At 38.5% G+C, this 18,522-nt stretch overlaps 1 protein-coding gene across 3 annotated transcripts in view; it reads left to right on the top strand.

The window, feature by feature from the left end:
- Positions 1-18,522, top strand: part of LOC130596229 (chromodomain-helicase-DNA-binding protein 9-like) — a 103,647-nt gene that overhangs the window by 78,732 nt on the left and 6,393 nt on the right. For 2 of the 3 annotated variants that reach the window (XM_057403596.1, XM_057403597.1), the window contains 17 exons: positions 2,657-2,853; positions 3,963-4,162; positions 4,643-4,802; positions 5,723-5,812; positions 6,604-6,707; positions 6,834-6,951; positions 7,640-7,697; positions 8,020-8,062; positions 8,211-8,430; positions 8,567-8,769; positions 9,022-9,927; positions 11,975-12,138; positions 12,938-13,210; positions 14,096-14,255; positions 15,330-15,469; positions 15,975-16,196; positions 17,024-17,152. In XM_057403596.1, the coding sequence (XP_057259579.1) occupies positions 2,657-2,853; positions 3,963-4,162; positions 4,643-4,802; positions 5,723-5,812; positions 6,604-6,707; positions 6,834-6,951; positions 7,640-7,697; positions 8,020-8,062; positions 8,211-8,430; positions 8,567-8,769; positions 9,022-9,927; positions 11,975-12,138; positions 12,938-13,210; positions 14,096-14,255; positions 15,330-15,469; positions 15,975-16,196; positions 17,024-17,152 (3,387 nt within the window). The remainder of the gene's footprint in view (positions 1-2,656; positions 2,854-3,962; positions 4,163-4,642; positions 4,803-5,722; positions 5,813-6,603; positions 6,708-6,833; positions 6,952-7,639; positions 7,698-8,019; positions 8,063-8,210; positions 8,431-8,566; positions 8,770-9,021; positions 9,928-11,974; positions 12,139-12,937; positions 13,211-14,095; positions 14,256-15,329; positions 15,470-15,974; positions 16,197-17,023; positions 17,153-18,522) is intronic. The other variant, XM_057403598.1, reaches the window with a different exon arrangement.

Below are 18,522 nucleotides of genomic sequence, written 5' to 3'. Positions count from 1 at the left end.
CGACACAGGTGGCCAGCCTATGTTGGAAGAAGTGGCCAGCAATATTTTTAAAGGTCTCCAAAGGTCGATAGAAACGTGGACATACTTATATTTACCAACTTCTAGTACATGAGTATCACAGAGAGACTGTATCAAATGAGTTGTATAAGGGATCCCAAGTCCACGGTCCGTCACAATCCCAATACCCCTGATAACAGCATAAAAGAGACCTTCCCACCACCAGAAAATCACACAATACTTCTGTATCCCGCGCTGGTCTCGCTTCCCTGGAGGTTCAGGGGGGGTGTGGTGGTTTTTCTTGTTTTTTTTTTTTTGGAGGGGGGTTTGGTGTTTGTTTGTTTTGGGGTTTTTTTGTTTTGGGGTTTTTTAATGTAAAAAAGGTTGCTCCCTTCACTTTAAGAAGGACTGAAAACATCCATAAAATGGATGTCCTGAGCTCAAATTTCAGTTAATTCAATCACTGATAAGGGGGGTGTCCTGGGGTGATGCTGACTCTTTCCAGGGTTTCACCCATCGAGGTGGCACCCACCACAAACCGGAATCTGTAATTTACACACATATAACCTTGACCAGTTAGTTTTACTTCCACAGGACCTTTCCAAATGCCGGTTTCCAAATTCTTGTGCTGGACCAGAATACCTGGAGTTTTAGTCATATAATCTGAACCTAATGCCTGACCATGTATTATAGCAGGGGAGTCAAAGTCTCCTGTCAATCGCAAAAAAAAAATCATAACATATACAGCTTGAGTATAAGAGGATTTTAACCCGTATGTGGTCACTGCTTGTCAGGCCTCCTTAACTATTCTGAGATCAAAAGCTTCCAACTCTTTACCTCCCTGCTGTGTAGTAAACACAGGATATGCAGAGAGGCCCATTGCAAAAATTTCACCTGTAATAATTGCATCTTTGATTAACCCGTGCAAACAGTGCACAGGATTTGTGCCTCCCCGATACCTCTCCCACCCCCTCCCCTGGTTGCCTTCTTTAAGGAAGGGGTTTTGCAGAGGATAAGGTGGAGGTGCCGATGGAGATGTCTCAATCCCAGTCTCCAGGGCTTCAAGCTTTTTCATCAGTTGTTGCAGCTGAGCATCTCCAAGGCCAGTGAGTAGTTGCTGATGAGCTGAGCAGACTGACCCGGGAGACAAAGAGTCAGAGTCTGGAAGCAGAGGATATAAATCTGGCTCGGATTCAGGGGACTCAGAGTCTGATCCTGGGTTGAACTCAAGGTCTCTGTTGTTCGCAGCTATGTCTTTCTTGTCAGGTGTCTCTCGTTCGGTATGTGGCCATCTGCGGACCTGGCTCTTGCTTTCATTGGCTCGGGGCGTTGATTTTTTCGGCGCCGTTCCAGGTACCACAGGAGGTGCAAAAGTCATAGCCGCAGCTCTGTGATGGGGGTTAGGAGAGACATCCCCTTCTGGAGCTGTGGCGGCAAATACAGACGCTACCACCACACTTTACAATTTCATCTCTTTCAAAGTCTCAAACACCAATTTCCAAAGTGTAGAGTGTTTCTGTGTATCTTTGGTCCCTTTACTAACCTCGCGATCACGGGACCACTTTAACAGCCTCTGTAAGGCGGCACTATCGTATTGCAGTCCTCTCTTAGAGAGAATGTGTTGGAGGAGCTTCACCACCGCCTGTTCCTCTTTGGATAGCAAGTGCCACATCTCCTCCCCAGCCACTCACCTGATCAGGGCGAGATTGCCGAAGTTTTGCAGACGTCTGACTTCCCAGCGCCGGGGCAGCGCTGACTTTCGGCCAACTCTCCGCTCCCTCCTTTTCGTCAGACCTTCAAACTCGTCTTTGTCGAGTTACCGATCGGAGGGTCCCTGTTCGGGTGCCACTTGTTGATGCAGGAGTCACGGACAACGCGAAGACAATCAGTGTGATCAAGCGATTGCCAAATTTATTACAAAGCCTTAACTCCTTATATGCTGTTTCTTACATGCACTTACAGTGATTTGGCATATTATGATTGGATACATGTCTTGAAGACCCTTAGTGACTAACATATAATTGGTTAAGCACAGGTGTGACAACTTGACCTCGAAAGCTTGCCAATAGTCCACAGTTCTCATTAACTCAGTGAATTCCTGCTTCTTCTTATCTTGCTTGCTTAAGCTTCCTTGGGCCTCTCATGGCCTTGCTGTATCTTTCAGGATTATTCAGAGTTTATGTACCAATTATGCATTCTCCTGTGAGAACACTCTCTCCACAGGTAATCAGCCTGCTGATAGCTTTAGTATTTCCTAGCTACCTGCTGTCCCAAAAGAGCATGGGGGTCTTTGGTTTTTGTTGAAGGCCTGGAAATGGTTTAAAATATGTAAATGTTCCAATTCCTCTGTTTTTGTCTGTAGATCCTGGGCTGGAATCTGCAGAATAGCTGACTAATAATTCTATCAATTTTATAATACTGAAAGTTGTGTCCTATACTTGAAGATGTTTCCATGCTCTAAAAAGGTTTCAGTGCCCCTTTTTACACAGACTGCAGCATGGTCTGTGTAAATATTCAGCTCAGGTGAGGTGTTTACTGTGATTTCTTTACAGAATACCTATTATTGACATTAGATAGAAATTGTTTCTGAATTGAAGCCATCTATTTCAAAACAGTTGGTAAGCTTTTCTTCTGTCAAAGTTTGTTTGAAATTTTGCAGAACAGCCTGGTTATTGATACCCCAAGAATTAGGAAACAAACACGGCCCTTCAGTGCTACAAAGGATGAGCTGGCTGAGTTGTCGGAGGTGGAGAGCGACGGTGATGAAAAACCGAAACTCCGTAGGCCTTGTGACCGTTCCAATGGTTACGGTAGAACAGAGTGCTTTCGAGTGGAAAAAAACTTGCTGGTCTACGGGTATTGTATACATCCTTCTTCATTCTAGGAAGTTTTTAAAAAATACTGTTTTAAATGTACTAAATTGTATTTATGGACTAACTTTTAGCTATAGTGGCAATAACCTGGTGTGTGTATATATAGCATTTATTTAGAATATGAATTTATGTGAATTTATCATGCATCCTGTATAAATCTTTATGACAGTTTGCAATAAAAGAAACATGAAAGAAGGGAGGTGAAAACTTCTTCAAAGGAGATTGACATTTAAAATGTCACTAGAGTAGTCTCTCTAAAAATCATTACAGTAAGTTATGCAGGCAGGGTCAGAACTGTGAACAAATATCTGAAATAAAGGCTTGGTAGGTGACTTGATATTCATAATTGCAGAACATCTTCCATGAGGTGCAATTAGGAACTGAAAATCTAACCAGCTAGTATGCTTAAATTGAACATGTTGATTTGGAAGTGAAATCTTAGGTTTTCTCTCACCTACCTTGCGTTTGCTTATCAGTGTGAGTTCCCATCAGTTTGCAGTCTTAGAAGCCTAAAACAATCATCCATGTTTTTGTAAGCCAACAAGTTTTGTTTAAACTAGTGGGTTTTTTTTAAACTGGTTAAAACCCAGTATCTGAAGGGGGACTACAAGGATGCTGGAGATGTACTCTTTATTTAGGAACTGTACTGATAGGACAAGGGGTAATGGGTTCAAACTTCAACAGAGGAAGTTTAGGTTAGATATAAGGAATAAGTTCTTTACTTTGAGTGCGGTGAGACACTGGAATGGGTTGCCCAAGGAAGTTGTGAATGCTCCATCCCTGGCAGTGTTCAAGGCCAGGTTGGGCAGAGCCTTGGGTGTCATGGTTTAGTGTTAGGTGTCCCTGCCCATGGAAGGGGGTTGGAATTAGATGATCTTAAGGTCCTTTCCAACTCTAACTCTTCTATGATTCTATGAAATAGATGGAGTTATGTTGCAAATGTTAACTTCATATTTCCACTCAGTAGCTTAAGGTGAACGAAAAATGTGGAAAGCTAAATGTTTTACAGAGAAATTCCCTTTTGTAATGGAAATTACAGGATACCCAAGCATTCTAGTTCAAAGTGCTGATCCGTGTTTCACTTTGGACTAGGTGGGGTCGATGGAGAGAAATTTTGTCACATGGCCGCTTCAAGAGACAGCTGAATGAACAGGATGTGGAGATAATCTGCCGAGCTCTATTAGCCTATTGTCTCATTCACTACAGAGGGGATGAGAAAATAAAAAGTTTTATATGGGATCTCATTACCCCAACAGAGGATGGGCAAACAAGAGAGTTACAGAATCACCTTGGTAAGGCCTTCTGTGTTTCTGCAGTTAAATACCTTCATATAGTATGCCTGTGGTACTGGGATGAAAACAGCTAAAAATTATCCCTGCATCCTACTTGAATTAAATGAAATTTATTCCAGGTATGCAATTCAACTGATGGGAAAATTTTCATTTCTGTTTTGCTTTCTATTTGATGGCTTGCCCAAATGGATTGGTGTGCTCTGTGTAAGCTTTATTTCCATTTCAGTTCATAAGGACCTATTGTGTTTCAGAGTAGGTGAGAGCATGCTCATTTTCCCCTCTCCTGCTTTGTCCTTAGCTGGTGAAATGTACTTCAGAAATGCTCTAAGAGATGAAAGAAAAAAAGCCCCTCATATCTAGAGGCTGTGATGCTAGTATTTTTTCTGCACTGCAGGTCCCAATATTGATACAGGAACTATAAGTATCATGGGATCTATGCCTACGTGTTGCTGTTACTGTATAGTATTTTAAATTATATAGGCTTATCAGCCCCTGTGCCTAGAGGAAGAAAAGGAAAAAAAGTGAAGGCCCAGGCTACCACTTTTGATATACACAAAGCAGAATGGCTTCGAAAATACAATCCAGAACATCTATTGCAAGATGAAGGATACAAAAAGCACATAAAACACCATTGCAACAAGTAAGCAGTAGCTGAAGTGTGAATGTCTTTCAATGTCTGTGTAAAGATTCTTTTTTTTATTCTAATTGCTTATTGTCTTGAAAATACTTGTAGCACTATGAAGAAACAAGTTTAATGGTGTTATCCTGATTAGAATAGTTAGGTTTGCAGTATATTAGGAGGCGAATCAAGTATTTCACATTTAAAATAGTTATCTTATTTTTAAAGAAACTGTCTGTACAGAGAGAGATCTTGCTAGGATGTTTGGGGAGTCTTGTAGCAGCCAAAGGACTAAAAAGTTTGGGACCGCTTAGCAAAGAAACATAAAGTGCTATCGGTAAAAAAAAGTCATTACCCCTCAATCTTACATGCTGCTTACCTGGCCTGTTTCCTAGGCTTTTGGGAATCTGACCTACTAGCTTGTTTGGAAGCTCATTCATACCTATGAGCTTGTTTTAGATAAATCATTTTGTGTAGCAAAACTTCCCCCATTCTGCTTGAAAACTTCATACTGCTGTAGTAAAGATTTGAGAGAGAGCATGTGGAAGCCATTGGGGTCATGCATCAAATTCTCAGAAGGAATGAAAAGGTGATGTGAAAGATGTCAGCCCATTCACTTCTTTCGAAGGGAATCTTTTAAGTAGGAAAAGGGAAATAGTTTGTTCTTAGCAGCATTTTTATGAAGCAAGTGAGGAGTGTTCTGCTGGCCCAGGTCTTTGTCTAGGACTTGAAAGAATTTTTGCAATGAAACTGTTTGTAAAAGTGATCACAATAAAAGGTGTTAGAGGACCTGGTTATCTCCTCTTACAACTGGAGAAAGTATATTTTAGGAAGGTGACTTTGAAAGCTTTGTGATTTTACAAAACACAAAACAAAACCACCCACAACTATTGAAAGCTTTTAGAGTGCTAATATTTGTATTTCTTTTTTTCTTTGTTTAGGGTTTTACTTCGAGTAAGAATGCTGTATTACTTAAAACAAGAAGTCATTGGTAATGAATTCCAAAAGGTGTTTAATGGAATTGATGCCAGGTGAACTATACAGAGGTTTTTTGCTTATTTATTTAAATGTAAACTATCAAAGGAAAACTCAGGAATCTTCCTGGACCTAAATAGGAAGTGTTAAACCCAAATATTTGTAGCCTTAGGCAGTGAGAAAAATGCTTTTGTTTACTTTGTATTGACATGAGGAAGTCCTGATTCCTATTTATGAGAGTCTAGTTATATAAACTAAAATTATTTAAGTCAAATAGACTGAAAAACTGAAAGAGAGAATTTTGTACTTTACATTCTAATTAGCAGGGGTTTCCTGCCTGCGTGCACACTTTTGGTTATATGCTGCATATTCTGTTAATTTTTTTTTTATTATTTTTTTTATAATGGAAGTATCGCCATTTGGAAATTCTTGACCTCACTGCTACAGGAGCTTGTGGAGGATAGAAGGTTTTAATTTGATTCAGAAAGGTGTTACAAACATTCATGGAAAAATGGTCCATCTTGTGCTGTTAAACACAAAAGCAGATAATCTTTGGTTTGCAAAGTTTTGCAAGCACAAACTACAGGAGTTGCTGGAGTTTACTGAGAGGGGAAGAATATTGTATACTGGTTCTGCTTTCATATTCTTTCTGTTACTGGTCTCTGTCAAATACAAAATATCAAGCTGTCTGGATGCTTTGTGGTGCTATTTTTAGGGTCTTACTGTGTATGTGTGCTTAGAGAAGTTTAAAAATCCCACATGAAATAGAAATGTACAAAGAGGAAAATAAAGTTTTATTTCTTCCTCTTAATATTATTGGTGATATGCTGTTGGTGATTCTCCTTAGTGAAATTGATGTTTGGGTCCCTGAGCCAGATCAGTCTGAAGTTCCTACTGAGTGGTGGGATGCAGATGCAGATAAATCCCTTCTAATTGGAGTTTTTAAACATGGTGAGTAATGTGGATGATTACATATGTACTTGCCCACCCCTCAATCTAAACACTCTACACTCATTTTTTTTTTATAGCTTACTCTGAAAGTTGAATTTTTGCCACTTTTTCTTTTTTCTTTTATAGGTTATGAAAAATACAACACTATCAGAGCAGACCCAGCGCTGTGCTTCTTGGAAAGGGTTGGCAAGCCAGATGAAAAAGCAGTTGCTGCTGAACAGAGAGCAAATGATTATATTGATGGGTATGAGCACTTCAATTGGGCATGAATATTTCAGGGCCTTAAAGTTAACAAGACTGAATTTGTGTGTTGAACATTATTCTCTTCTTAACTACTTTTATACAAGTTTGATGCTATTGTTATGAGGAATTCTAGTTTGATTTTTGCTCCCACAGAAGAGAGTTAGGAACAGTGTAACAGAACCATTGAAGTCTGGGATTTCATACTTAAATACAGCAACTAGTTGTTAACAAGGACTCTACCTTGTGTTGCTGTATCAGAAGTATTACTTAGACACTGAAATACAAAAGCCTTCAAAGGCACAGAGTACTACAAACCTATTTAACTTGATTTTTAGGTCAGTCAGCTTGGTGTATTAGTCTTGTGTAGCTAGCCAGTGACCCCAGTAGATCAATCTGAGTATTGCTGATAATTGCTGAAGGGGAGAACTGCTTTTCTTCATTGCTTCATCAGTGAGGTTAGTAGTTGTGGTCATAAAGAACATCTTTGAATGAAATTGTGAAGGGGGGGGGGGGGCAGCCTCCAGGCAAGATTCAAGCCACAGCTGCCATGAAATACTTTCCTTGTTTCAAATAGAAAATGAAATACAGTCCATCTAACTAAATTTAAATAAGTCTTGTTTAATTGAAGAGAGTTTGAGGACTTATAAAATATTACTAAGATGGGTTCCTTTGTGTTAAAATTCTAACAGGGATGTAGAAGATCCAGAATATAAACCAGCACCAGCAATGTTTAAAGATGACATAGAGGTATAGTAGGCACCTATTAATAGCTCCTTTTAACACTCTTTGAATATAATACTTCTACCTTTTAATTGAGAAAATTATTAGCTTTTCTATATTTATCTAAATTTGTAAAACTTATTCCATGTGTTTCCACAGTTTTGTGGGCAGGTTACATGGGAGGGAATTGCTGTATAATTATTTTATTTGCATTGTTAGCCATTTGTCCAAAATATCTCTTACTGTTGTTCTTTGACATATTCATAAATTGACTATAAGATGTAAGTTTAACCTATATCTCTGCAGAGGGCTACGTTTTAAGTTTTGCTTCACTTCTGTTTTCCTACAGGATGATGTTTCATCCCCAGGTGATTTAGTAATAGCAGATGGAGGTAAATACATAAAACTTCAAATCTGAGCTAATTCAATCTATTTTGAATTGTTTAATTCTCCTGACTTTAAGCTAAACTGTGTTTAGATAGCATAGGACCATAGGCACTAGCAACAATTATTTTTTCCTGTGTCTTTGTTTTAATATAGATGGACAAATGATGGAAGGAGACAAAATCTGTTGGCCCACTCAGTCTGCCTTAACAACACGTCTTCGCCGCCTGATAACAGCTTATCAGCGAACAAGTAAAAATAGGCAGGCCCAGCAGATCCAGCCAGCATTCCCAGTACAACATAGTATGATGCAGCCTCCATATGATGAAGTTGGTCTAAACCCAAAGATGGCTGCTAAGATTGAAAAGCAGCAAAGGTATGTGCAGCATGCAAATACACATTTTTAATACATCCTTTTATTAAAAATAGCAAATTACTATTTCACACAGCTAGCAACTGTTAAGAAAATGACAGAACTTTCAAATTTTACTTTTTTTTTCTTGATGATCAAGATGGACTAGAAGAGAAGAAGCTGACTTCTACAGAGTTGTCTCCACATTTGGTGTCGTATTTGATCCAGAAAGGGGGCAATTTGATTGGACCAAATTTAGAGCAATGGCTAGACTACATAAGAAAACGGATGTGAGCTTAGAGAAATACTTGTCTGCATTTATGTCAATGTGCCGGAGAGTCTGTCGTCTCCCCTCAAAAGAAGGTAGATGTATATATTTTTACTTTTAGTTTTATCTTTAGTTTCTGTTGCTAGGGCTTATCTTCAGAAGGTTTTTCTTTCACGTGTTCCAATATTAAAAAGGGGGAGGAGGAAATAAGGAAGTGTGTTAAGTGTAAAATGGAAATCTTATAATGGGGAGATGTGTATTAACCAATTAAAGCCAACTCCTTGTAGAACTCATTTGTGGTGCAGTTATTTCTGCCAGATTCTCATATTTGTTTTATTTTAATACAGAACTCGTAGACCCAAAAATCTTTATCCAACCAATCACAGAAGAGCGTGCTTCTCGGACTTTGTATCGCATTGAACTCCTAAGGAAAGTGCGGGAACAGGCCCTTAGACACCCACAGTTGTTTGAACGACTAAAACTGTGCCAGCCAAACCCAGACTTACCTGTCTGGTGGGAATGTGGAACTCATGACAGGGATTTACTTATTGGAGCTGCTAAGCATGGAGTTAGCAGGACAGATTATCATATTCTCTGTGATCCTGAACTTTCATTTATGTCTGCCCAGAGGAACTATAATCAAAATAAAGTGGCACTCTCAAAGACTTCTACTCCACTCTTGCATCAGTACCAGATGGCATTATCTGCTTCTCCTCTTACACCTCAGTCAAGATTGTCAGATGCTAAAGCGAATGCTTTTGAGGACACAAAAGCTAAACATGAAAATCTGAAAGAAGACCCTCAGTCTTCTGAAGACGAATCTATGTCTACAGAGGAGACACAGACAATAATGAAATCTGAACCTTTGAGTCCAGAAAACGGCATGCCAATACAAAATACAGATCACAAACCTAGTGTGAAGACTGAAACAGACAGGCGCATGGTGGCAGCAAGAACAGAGCCTCTAACTCCAAACCCAGCTTCCAAAACACAGAGAGTCAGCAAAAGGGGATCTGACTCTAGCTCTGATTCAGACTCTGACTCAGATAAATCATCCCGTTCTTCTAGGTCATCATCTTCATCCTCTTCATCTTCCTCATCTTGTTCACACTCTCAATCAGGCTCTAGCTCTTCATCATCATCATCTTGTTCCTCATCATCTTGTTCCTCATCATCTTGTTCCTCATCATCATCATCTTCATCATCGTCATCTGAAGAGAGTGATAGTGATGAAGAGGAGACACAGAAACGTGGTATGTGTGTAGTCTGCAGTATAACTCTTAAACTGAACAAGTTTATTCTTACTAGAAAAATGTCTAAAAAAGGATATTAAATCCCACAAAAATAAACTTAAATAAACATTTTTGCTTGATTTTTCAAGTGAATTGGAAGAATTTAAGGGATACAGCTTTTTTTTTTGCTTCGTATCAGTGCCTTGGATGAAGTATTTAGGATTTGTTGGTTGATGCCCTAAGCAAGCTTACCATGCATGTGGCTCACATGTGGGAGGAGAGTTGAGCAGCTTATGTTTTCTGGAAATGTATATTCTGTGTGTATTCCCTACTACCATTTCTTTTTCTTCTTCAATATAGAGATTCTTTTGGTTTTCCCTCTTTGTTTTTTCTACTCTTGCTCACTTGTTTTTGTAGCTTGCTCATTGTGCTTTCATGTAATCTGTAAAATTCCTTCTGGCCAAGCTATGGAGTAATGTGAGCTGCTTTCTCTTCTAAACTGGAAGTGGCAAGCAGTGTACTTCCACTGAATGTTTTCAAACGCTTAAAAATACGTACCTGGTTAGAAAAGACTGAGGTGACCATAGAGCATAGGACCAGATAATAGTGTGAAAGTTTTAAAGTAGAAGCAGAAACCTCTGTTCAGTGAAGTGATTTAAAATTTTTAATAAAGCAACCAATCATTTAATACATTCCTTATTTTAATACTATGAAGTGTTTTCTTGCCCCCTTGAAACTCAGAATGTGGAAAGATCTCTCTACTGTGATAACAAATAGTAATGCAAAAAGGAAGAGGATAAAGTTAAGCAGTTAAGTTACAACATAAATGAATAACTTCCCCCCCTCCCCCAGTATCTTAGGGAAAAGGCACTGTGTTAATCAGATGCATTCTCTTGTCTGTGGAAATGACAAATGGAAACTATAGGGTTAGTTTACTGAGAAAATGATTACTGGGCAAGTAAAATGCCACTGAAACAAAATGATTAAGATGCCGCTGCCTGTAGCAGTGGAACAATGTTTTCAGAAGAAACAGTTGTATGCAAACATTAAAACAGTGAGAGAAAAGGGATGCTTATACAACATAAATGTTTAGATCTCGGTGGTGGATACTCTAACATATGCTATAAGTCCAAATATTAGGTTTGTTTTCTGCCAGGTCAGTCTGTTCAGGCAAGTAATTGCGTCATCCTCAGATTGCAGAGTCTCATAAATCAGTTAGCCTTTCTTGTGGCTATTTTCCTGTAAATTGGTGTTGAAGTTTGATAAATGCTGAAAAATTCTCTTAACTTCATCTGCATTTTAATTTTAAGCCCAGGTTTTATTTCAGATCTGGTACAGTGACCATGGATACTTGGCATACTTCTCACACTTGAAATATCTTTTAAGGGATGAGTCTTTCAGGTGACTCAATGCATAGCTACTGTCCTCAATAGTCATACTCGTGACAATGTAGTATTTACCTTTTCAGGCAGCACCTGATTGTTTTCCTATGTCATAGTGAAACTTGCATTGTTATCTGGGTAGAGGCAAAAGTAAAATAATGATAAGTATAACCAAGTCAGAGGACACACTGGAAAGATACTAAGAAGAAATCCTCTGTCATTAAAACTTAAAAAATTCCATGATACAGGCACATGTGTCTAAGATGTGGAACATCCAGCATTCCGTCTAGAAAATGAAAAGGGCTGTTTTTTTTAAAGTGGTATCCCAGTTGATTTGCCATTTTCTGGTGATAGATATCTTTCCTTTCAGTTTAGTTCTGCATTTTAGTGTATGTTAGCTTACAAAGGAAGTATGTTAAAATAAGTAAGGACTGTCTATCAAGTTACTCTGTTTTCAAATAGCTATATGTTCAACATGTTTAGCTCTTGAAATATTGCCAGGAGTATGTGTGGAATTTCCATGCCTAGGAAAGGCTCAGCAATTATCCTGAAAAACCTAACAGATCAGTTATTCAGTTTAACTTGTGTTTGGACTTTCTCTGAACATTGTGTTTTGTTCACCTGAACCTCTTACAGTGAGTGTTAACTTCCTTACGACATCAAATGATGATAATGTTTTTATTTAGCAGAAGGAGCCGGTCATATAAAAGCATATGATGAAGAGAGTGTAGCCTCTCTGAGTACAACACAAGATGAGACGCAAGACAGTTTCCAGATGAACAATGGGACACCAAATTCCAGTTATCTCCTACAAGGTGGATACATGATGGCTGCATCCTACTGGCCAAAGGCAAGTTTATTATACTACTTTGAAAACCAAAGTTGGAGGGGCAGGTGGGCTGTGACGTTAGTATTCCATTAAATATGTTAAAACCATACCACTGAGGTGTAGGGAGATCTTGGAAAAAAACCCAGAATTTTCCTCATGGTAAATTAAAGTAAAATTATGACAAAGCATTTTGTACATTGGTTGTACAGCTGCATGTGTAAAAGGGAGAACGTGCACATAGGAAACAAAAATGTAAAGGAAGGATGTTTAAGGTGAGGTAATTTAAGATCAGATATTTGGATGATCTTAAGTCTGTGAGAGGAATTGTTTAGAGTAATCAAGAAAAAAGTAAGAAAATAAACAGCAAGAAATCAGTTAAGCTAAATATTTAAAAAACTTTTTGAATAGTAGTAGGACTCCTTCAGCTACATGGCAAGATCCTAAGTCACATTAAAGAATAGGCTGGCTGAAGCACTGGTGTAATACTGCTTCTATGTTAAAATTTAACTATATGATTCCATATGGGAATTCATGAAATCAGTGAAATTTTAAAGTATACTTTGAAAAGGTGATAACAGTAAGTGATGAGAACGATGGCATACTTGTTTACAGGTGGTGAAATTTAACTACAGAGGTGACTTTCACAAACTTTTACAGGCAATTGGTACAAATCCAGGAATTTAGAAAATAAAATCTTTTAAGTCAGTCCAGTGATTAAAAATGTTGTTGTTTCCCTTCCTTTTAGAATTAGAAGATAATAAATGTAATGTGTACAGTGTTGTTAAGCATTATTTATGAAAATATTTTCTCTGGTTTTTAGGATCGAGTTATGATTAATCGGCTTGACAGTATTTGTCAAACACTTTTGAAAGGTAAATGGCCTTCATCAAGAAGAAGCTATGACAGCAATACAGTGGCCTCTTTCTACACAACCAAGCTTCTGAATAGCCCAGGTGCATCTGCATGTTACAGTGATCCCAGTGTACCACCACCCCCTTTTGCAGGTGTTAAAGAAGAATACGATCAGTCACCACAGATGTCAAAGGTGAAGAAGCATGTACGAGAAAAGGAGTTTACAGTGAAAATCAATGACGTATGTTTATTTTTATTGCTCTAGGACCTGATTGCGATTGTGGTGTGCGGCATGCTTTACTTGCAAGTGGCTGCCTGCTCTCACTCTCACTTCTTTCACACACTTGTTTGTGGGTATTTGGGTCTGCTGCTTCTGGGCATTGAGGATTTGGGTTTTGGGTTTGCTTTGGGGTTTTTTGGCAGGTAGTGGTGGTTTTTTGGTTTGGGGGTTTTGGTGAGATTTTTATTGGGGTTTTTTGTTTGTTTGTTGGGATTTTTTTTTCCTTTTTTATTTACATAAGCCACTGGAAGGAATTGTTGCTATTTCTCTCTCTCTGAATTGAGGTTTTGCCATTCTGATTCTTCTCCAGACAGCCTATTTTATGCTGTTTCTAAGAAGTCTGGTTAGTAATAAAAGTTATTTCTTCCGTTTGGCTTTTTTAAAGACATTTCAGCATGTCCTATCCAGCAAGCCTGGCCTTTTAGAAGGTTATATGTAAATTTCCCACTTTACATGCAGTCTAGAAGCTTCAAACATTTTCCTTACCTGTAGTTTGAGACCTGTTCATAGGACATAAAAAAAATGTATGAAAATTTCCTCTTGTAATTGAGTTTGGCATTTCTTTAAGACTGGATTATTGAGGTAGACAGCTGTTCAGTGTCTAGATTTTTCAGTTACAATAGTAGGTAATTTAAAATTTATATTCATAGAAGCAATTCCATGGAATTTCTGTTCAGATTTGTTTTTTACATTGAGGAGAAGCCAGGCTTGTTTTAAGATCTAATACAATGTTTTCATTCTTCCTCAATTCTTCTGGAGTAACTGTTGTTATGTGAGAATACTGATTATGAAGTAGCCATTTCTGCTTCAGAATAGACTCTTCTAACCCTGGCATTTATTTAACAGGAAGGTGGTTTGAAATTGACCTTTCAGAAGCAGGGACTGTCTCAGAAAAGGCCATTTGAAAGCGAGGAAGGTGCACTGGGACAACAGCACTACCTGGCTGAACTCCAGAATGCCTCAGAAACCAGCCTTGTTAACTTCCCCAAATCACTTCCCAAATCAGGTTTGTAAAATGTCAGAGGGCATAAAAGTTAGTTTTTGAATCTTATCTTCTGGGTTCTTCAAGTGATCTCCATGTACAGGCAGTGGATGAGAGGTGTGTGCAGTGTTATTTGCTCTAAACTGTAGTCTGAAGGAATCCTCTCCAGTGTGTTAGGAAAACTGGGCACCTGAGTTGAGGCACAAGGTTGGACAACATGAGTACTCTCTCACAGTGTCAGTTACAGCAATGTTCTTTTATTAGAATGATGCCTTTTCTGTATTATAATCGCCCCCACAAGAAGATTTGAATAATGAAGTTGTGCATCACTGTACCCTGACAGTAATTGATTTAACTCTGAACTCACTGCGGCTTATTTGTAAATAAAGATGAAGAGTTAGAGATTTATGCCCATGTCAGTTTGCACTCTTCATATTCTTTCCTGTGTCTCACACAAAAAAACAGTGGAGGATGATAGTCTAGAACCAGTTTTTAGCTTATAGCCAACACTTATATCTCATTTTCATTAGAAATATTAGTAGGTATACACTGATAAATGAAAATGAACCTAAAGTAAGAAGCTAAAATTTGGATTAAAATACTCAAAATTGCTAGAGTTGGGTACTTGATTTAGGCTGGCTTCTAATTAAAAGACTTCAGTTCATTGAGGTTGCATACATGCAAGGATGAGAACATTTCCTTTAAACAAAAATACTACCCTTCACTTGAATTTTTTACTTTCTTGTTCTTTCGCAATATACCATTAAGGTCTTGTTATAAACATGTATCTAGTTATGTCTGCCTCTGTGCATGTGTGATGTCAGCAGGTTTTAACAGCTCTCCTCCCTATACAGATTTGTTTGGAAGGGGTAGGGGAACAGTAATAGGAAACTAATGTGGTAGAGTGGCTTTTCAGAGCCTGATACTAACAGTGTTTTAAACAGCCATAAACAATAGGCAATTTCTGTTAGATGTTACAAGTAGAAATTATATACACTTGAACTATTTCAAATAATTTTATTTCCTTTTTTTATTCAGCCATTTTTTTTTATAAATAGCTCAAGCATCTAACACTGACTTTATTGCATCATTAATTAGGTACTTGCAGTCACTTAACAGCCAGTGCCAATGGAGTCATAGCTGACAGTCAGCCTGCAGTCAAAAAGAGAAGAGGAAGAAGGAAGAATGTGGAGGGAGTTGATGTTGCTTTTATAAACAGAAATAAACAGCCTAATCATGTAAGTAAACTTGATTTGGTATTCAAGAATAAGGTCCAAATTACTGTTAATCCCTTAACTGAATATAACCAGCTGTCAACATACAACAAAAATGTTATTATTCAAAAACTGCAGGCTTCGTTTTTTTTTCTGAAATTCTTCACTGATGGCTCATGACTACACAAATGAGAACTTGTAGTTTTAGTAAATGTTACATATATGCAGTACTGGTAACTTTTTAAAAAGTAAGTTTAATTCCAGTTTTGATGAACTGTAATTAACGTGTTATTAAGAACTTGATATTTGACCTAGCAACACCTTCTAACATCCTTTCTTGTAAAATCTGTCACAGGACCTGGTTGTATAGACTTAAAGGGCGCTATCTATGGTATGAGTAGTCTCACTTAGTCCTTGAGTGTGTGCATAATGATCTGCAGGACTGTGGCCTTCATTGTATCATACATGATATAGTTGTGATGGTTTGTTTTCTATGGAGAACTTAATCAAATATCTTGAATTTCTCCAGGTTAATCCAGGTATTAACTCCAGTCAAGTTGCTGCAGGAATAAACCCAGCACTCACTCACACACAGTTCCAAGGCATGCTTGATGCAGAGAGTCCAGTTCCTGTTATTAACCTAAAAGATGGAACAAGGCTTGCAGGTGATGATGCCCCCAAAAGGAAAGATTTGGAAAGGTGGCTTAAAGAAAATCCTGGCTATGTTGAAGATTCAGGAGCTTGTATTTCTGTGAGTATTCCTTTCAGCTCTGCTTCAGCTAAATAGTAAAACATTTCTTGCAAACTGTATTTGGATTTGTATTCTATGTTACACGGAATTATTCCTTCTTTGTTATTCTATTTTGTTTAAGAAAAGGAAAATGTCCGGGGTTTGGGTTTTTTTTTTTTACATAGTTTAACCTCTGCAAGCCTTCCTTCTCTTTCACAAATTCAACTGCCAAGGAAAGCAATACTAAACAAAGACATTTGATCTTGGTCTAATTGCACCTAAGATTAAAAAAATAACGTAGATAAGAAAACTCATGTTACCATGATACTGATGATGGGAGCTGAAAATGTGTAACCACATATTAGTGATGTGCAAGAGGACTCAAGAATTTACCGTGGGATGTAACCCATACCTGTATTACAGTGCTATGGTAGTGATGTTTGTGTGGGTATCATCATGTTCACATCATGTTACTTCTGAATTTGAGATTTGGTAATGTTGAACAGAATGTAGGAAAACAATATATACAACATCTGGAATAATAACCTCATTTCTCCATAAAGATGTTACAATACAAAACAGTAGCAACATTCCTGACAAAGCACTGTTGAAAACTAAAATTTATTAAAACAGAGCAACGGATAGAGGCATCAGAGAGAGGGTTTAGTGCTGTTTACTGGGCTGCATATTCCATGACTGTGATTAGTAAATTACTATGGCTATTAAAAAAGTTTTGAAATCGATGGTGACTTCAAATGAATGCCTGACTCAAGAATGCATGGGTATCTTAGCATTTTTAAAACAGTTATACCAGAAAGATATTGGGCTTTTTGATTACTTTATAACAGAGGATGCAGCTGCATGATGGGAGGCCCAAACAAAAAAGACACCGTTGTCGCAACCCTAATAAGCTGGATATTAACAGTTTGACTGGTGAAGAACGTGTTCAGCTCATAAATAGAAGAAACGCAAGAAAGGTATTTATCATACTGTTCCCATTCTAATGTTCCCAAAGGAAAAGTTATCTGAAATGAAGAACTCTGTATACTACCCTTGCTAAACAATTGTGTACAGATTAAAGGGTTTTGTTGAAAAGCTTTCTCACAGAGCAAGAAAGTCAATGACAATCTTCTAGTAAATGTTTTGCAACTATGAAAATATGTTAAGATCCAGTTAGAAATTTACTTTGTTGTTTATGTTCAGATTGAACTGAACACTTGATCTATTGCAAAATTGTCATTGACTAATGCAGAGGCATGACCACTAAATTGCACATTATTCTGATCAAAGCAGCAACGTTCTCGTAAGTTCTAAATTTTTTGTACATCTTTCATTACTACTTCTGCACGTGATTACAATTACATTGGTAGTGCATCCTACATAGAAAATTATCCATTGGAATTGCTTAAATCCTGGCATCGAAGAGGTTCCTCGATTGTGTGGAAGACAACTTTTTCTTGCAAGTAATAGAGGAGATGACAAGGAGAGGTGCCATGCTTAGAATCATACAATAGTTAGGGTTGGAAAGGACCTTATGATCATCTAGCTCCAACCCCCCTGCCATGGGCAGGGACATCTCACACTAAACCATGTCACACAAGGCTCTGTCCAACCTGGCTTTGAGCACCACCAGGGATGGAGCATTCACTTCCCTGGGCAATCCATTCCAGTGCCTCACCACCCTCACAGTAAAGAACTTCTTCATTTTATCTAATCTAAACTTCCTATCTTTAAGTTTTAACCCATTACACCTTGTCCTATCACTACAGTTTCTAATGAAGAGTCCCTCCCCAGCATCCCTGTAGGCCCCCTTCAGATACTGGAAGGCTGTTATGAGGTCTCCACACAGCCTTCTCTTCTCCAGGCTGAACAGCCCCAACTTTCTCAGCCTGTCTTCATATGGGAGGTGCTCCAGTCCCCTGATCATCCTCGTGGCCATCCTCTGGACTTGTTCCAATAGTTCCATGTCCTTTTTATGTTGAGGACACCAGAACTGCCCACAATACTCCAAGTGAGGTCTCACGAGAGCAGAGAGGAGCTGACAAGGAGAGGTGCCATGCTTGACCTCGTGCTCACCAGCAGGGAGGGACTGGTTGGAGATGTGGTACTCCAGGGAAGCCTTGGCTGTAGTGATCATGAGATGGTTGAGTTTGAGATCCTCAGGACAGTGAGAAGAGCATGCAGCAAGCTCACTGTCCTGGACTTCAAGAGAGCAGACTTTGGCCTCTTCAGGAGCCTGCTTAGTAAGGTTCCATGGGATAAAGCCCTAGAGGGCAGGGGGGCCCAAGACTGTTGGTTGATATTCAAGGATCACCTGCTACAAGCTCAGGAGTGTTGTGTCCCAACT

This window comes from Pezoporus wallicus, unplaced genomic scaffold, assembly GCF_028554395.1.
Source record: "Pezoporus wallicus isolate ANWC-B61680 ecotype Strahan unplaced genomic scaffold, APGP_CSIRO_Pwel_v1 contig_7903, whole genome shotgun sequence".
Classification (NCBI taxonomy): domain Eukaryota; kingdom Metazoa; phylum Chordata; class Aves; order Psittaciformes; family Psittacidae; genus Pezoporus; species Pezoporus wallicus.
This window is presented reverse-complemented; position numbering and strand designations above follow the sequence as displayed.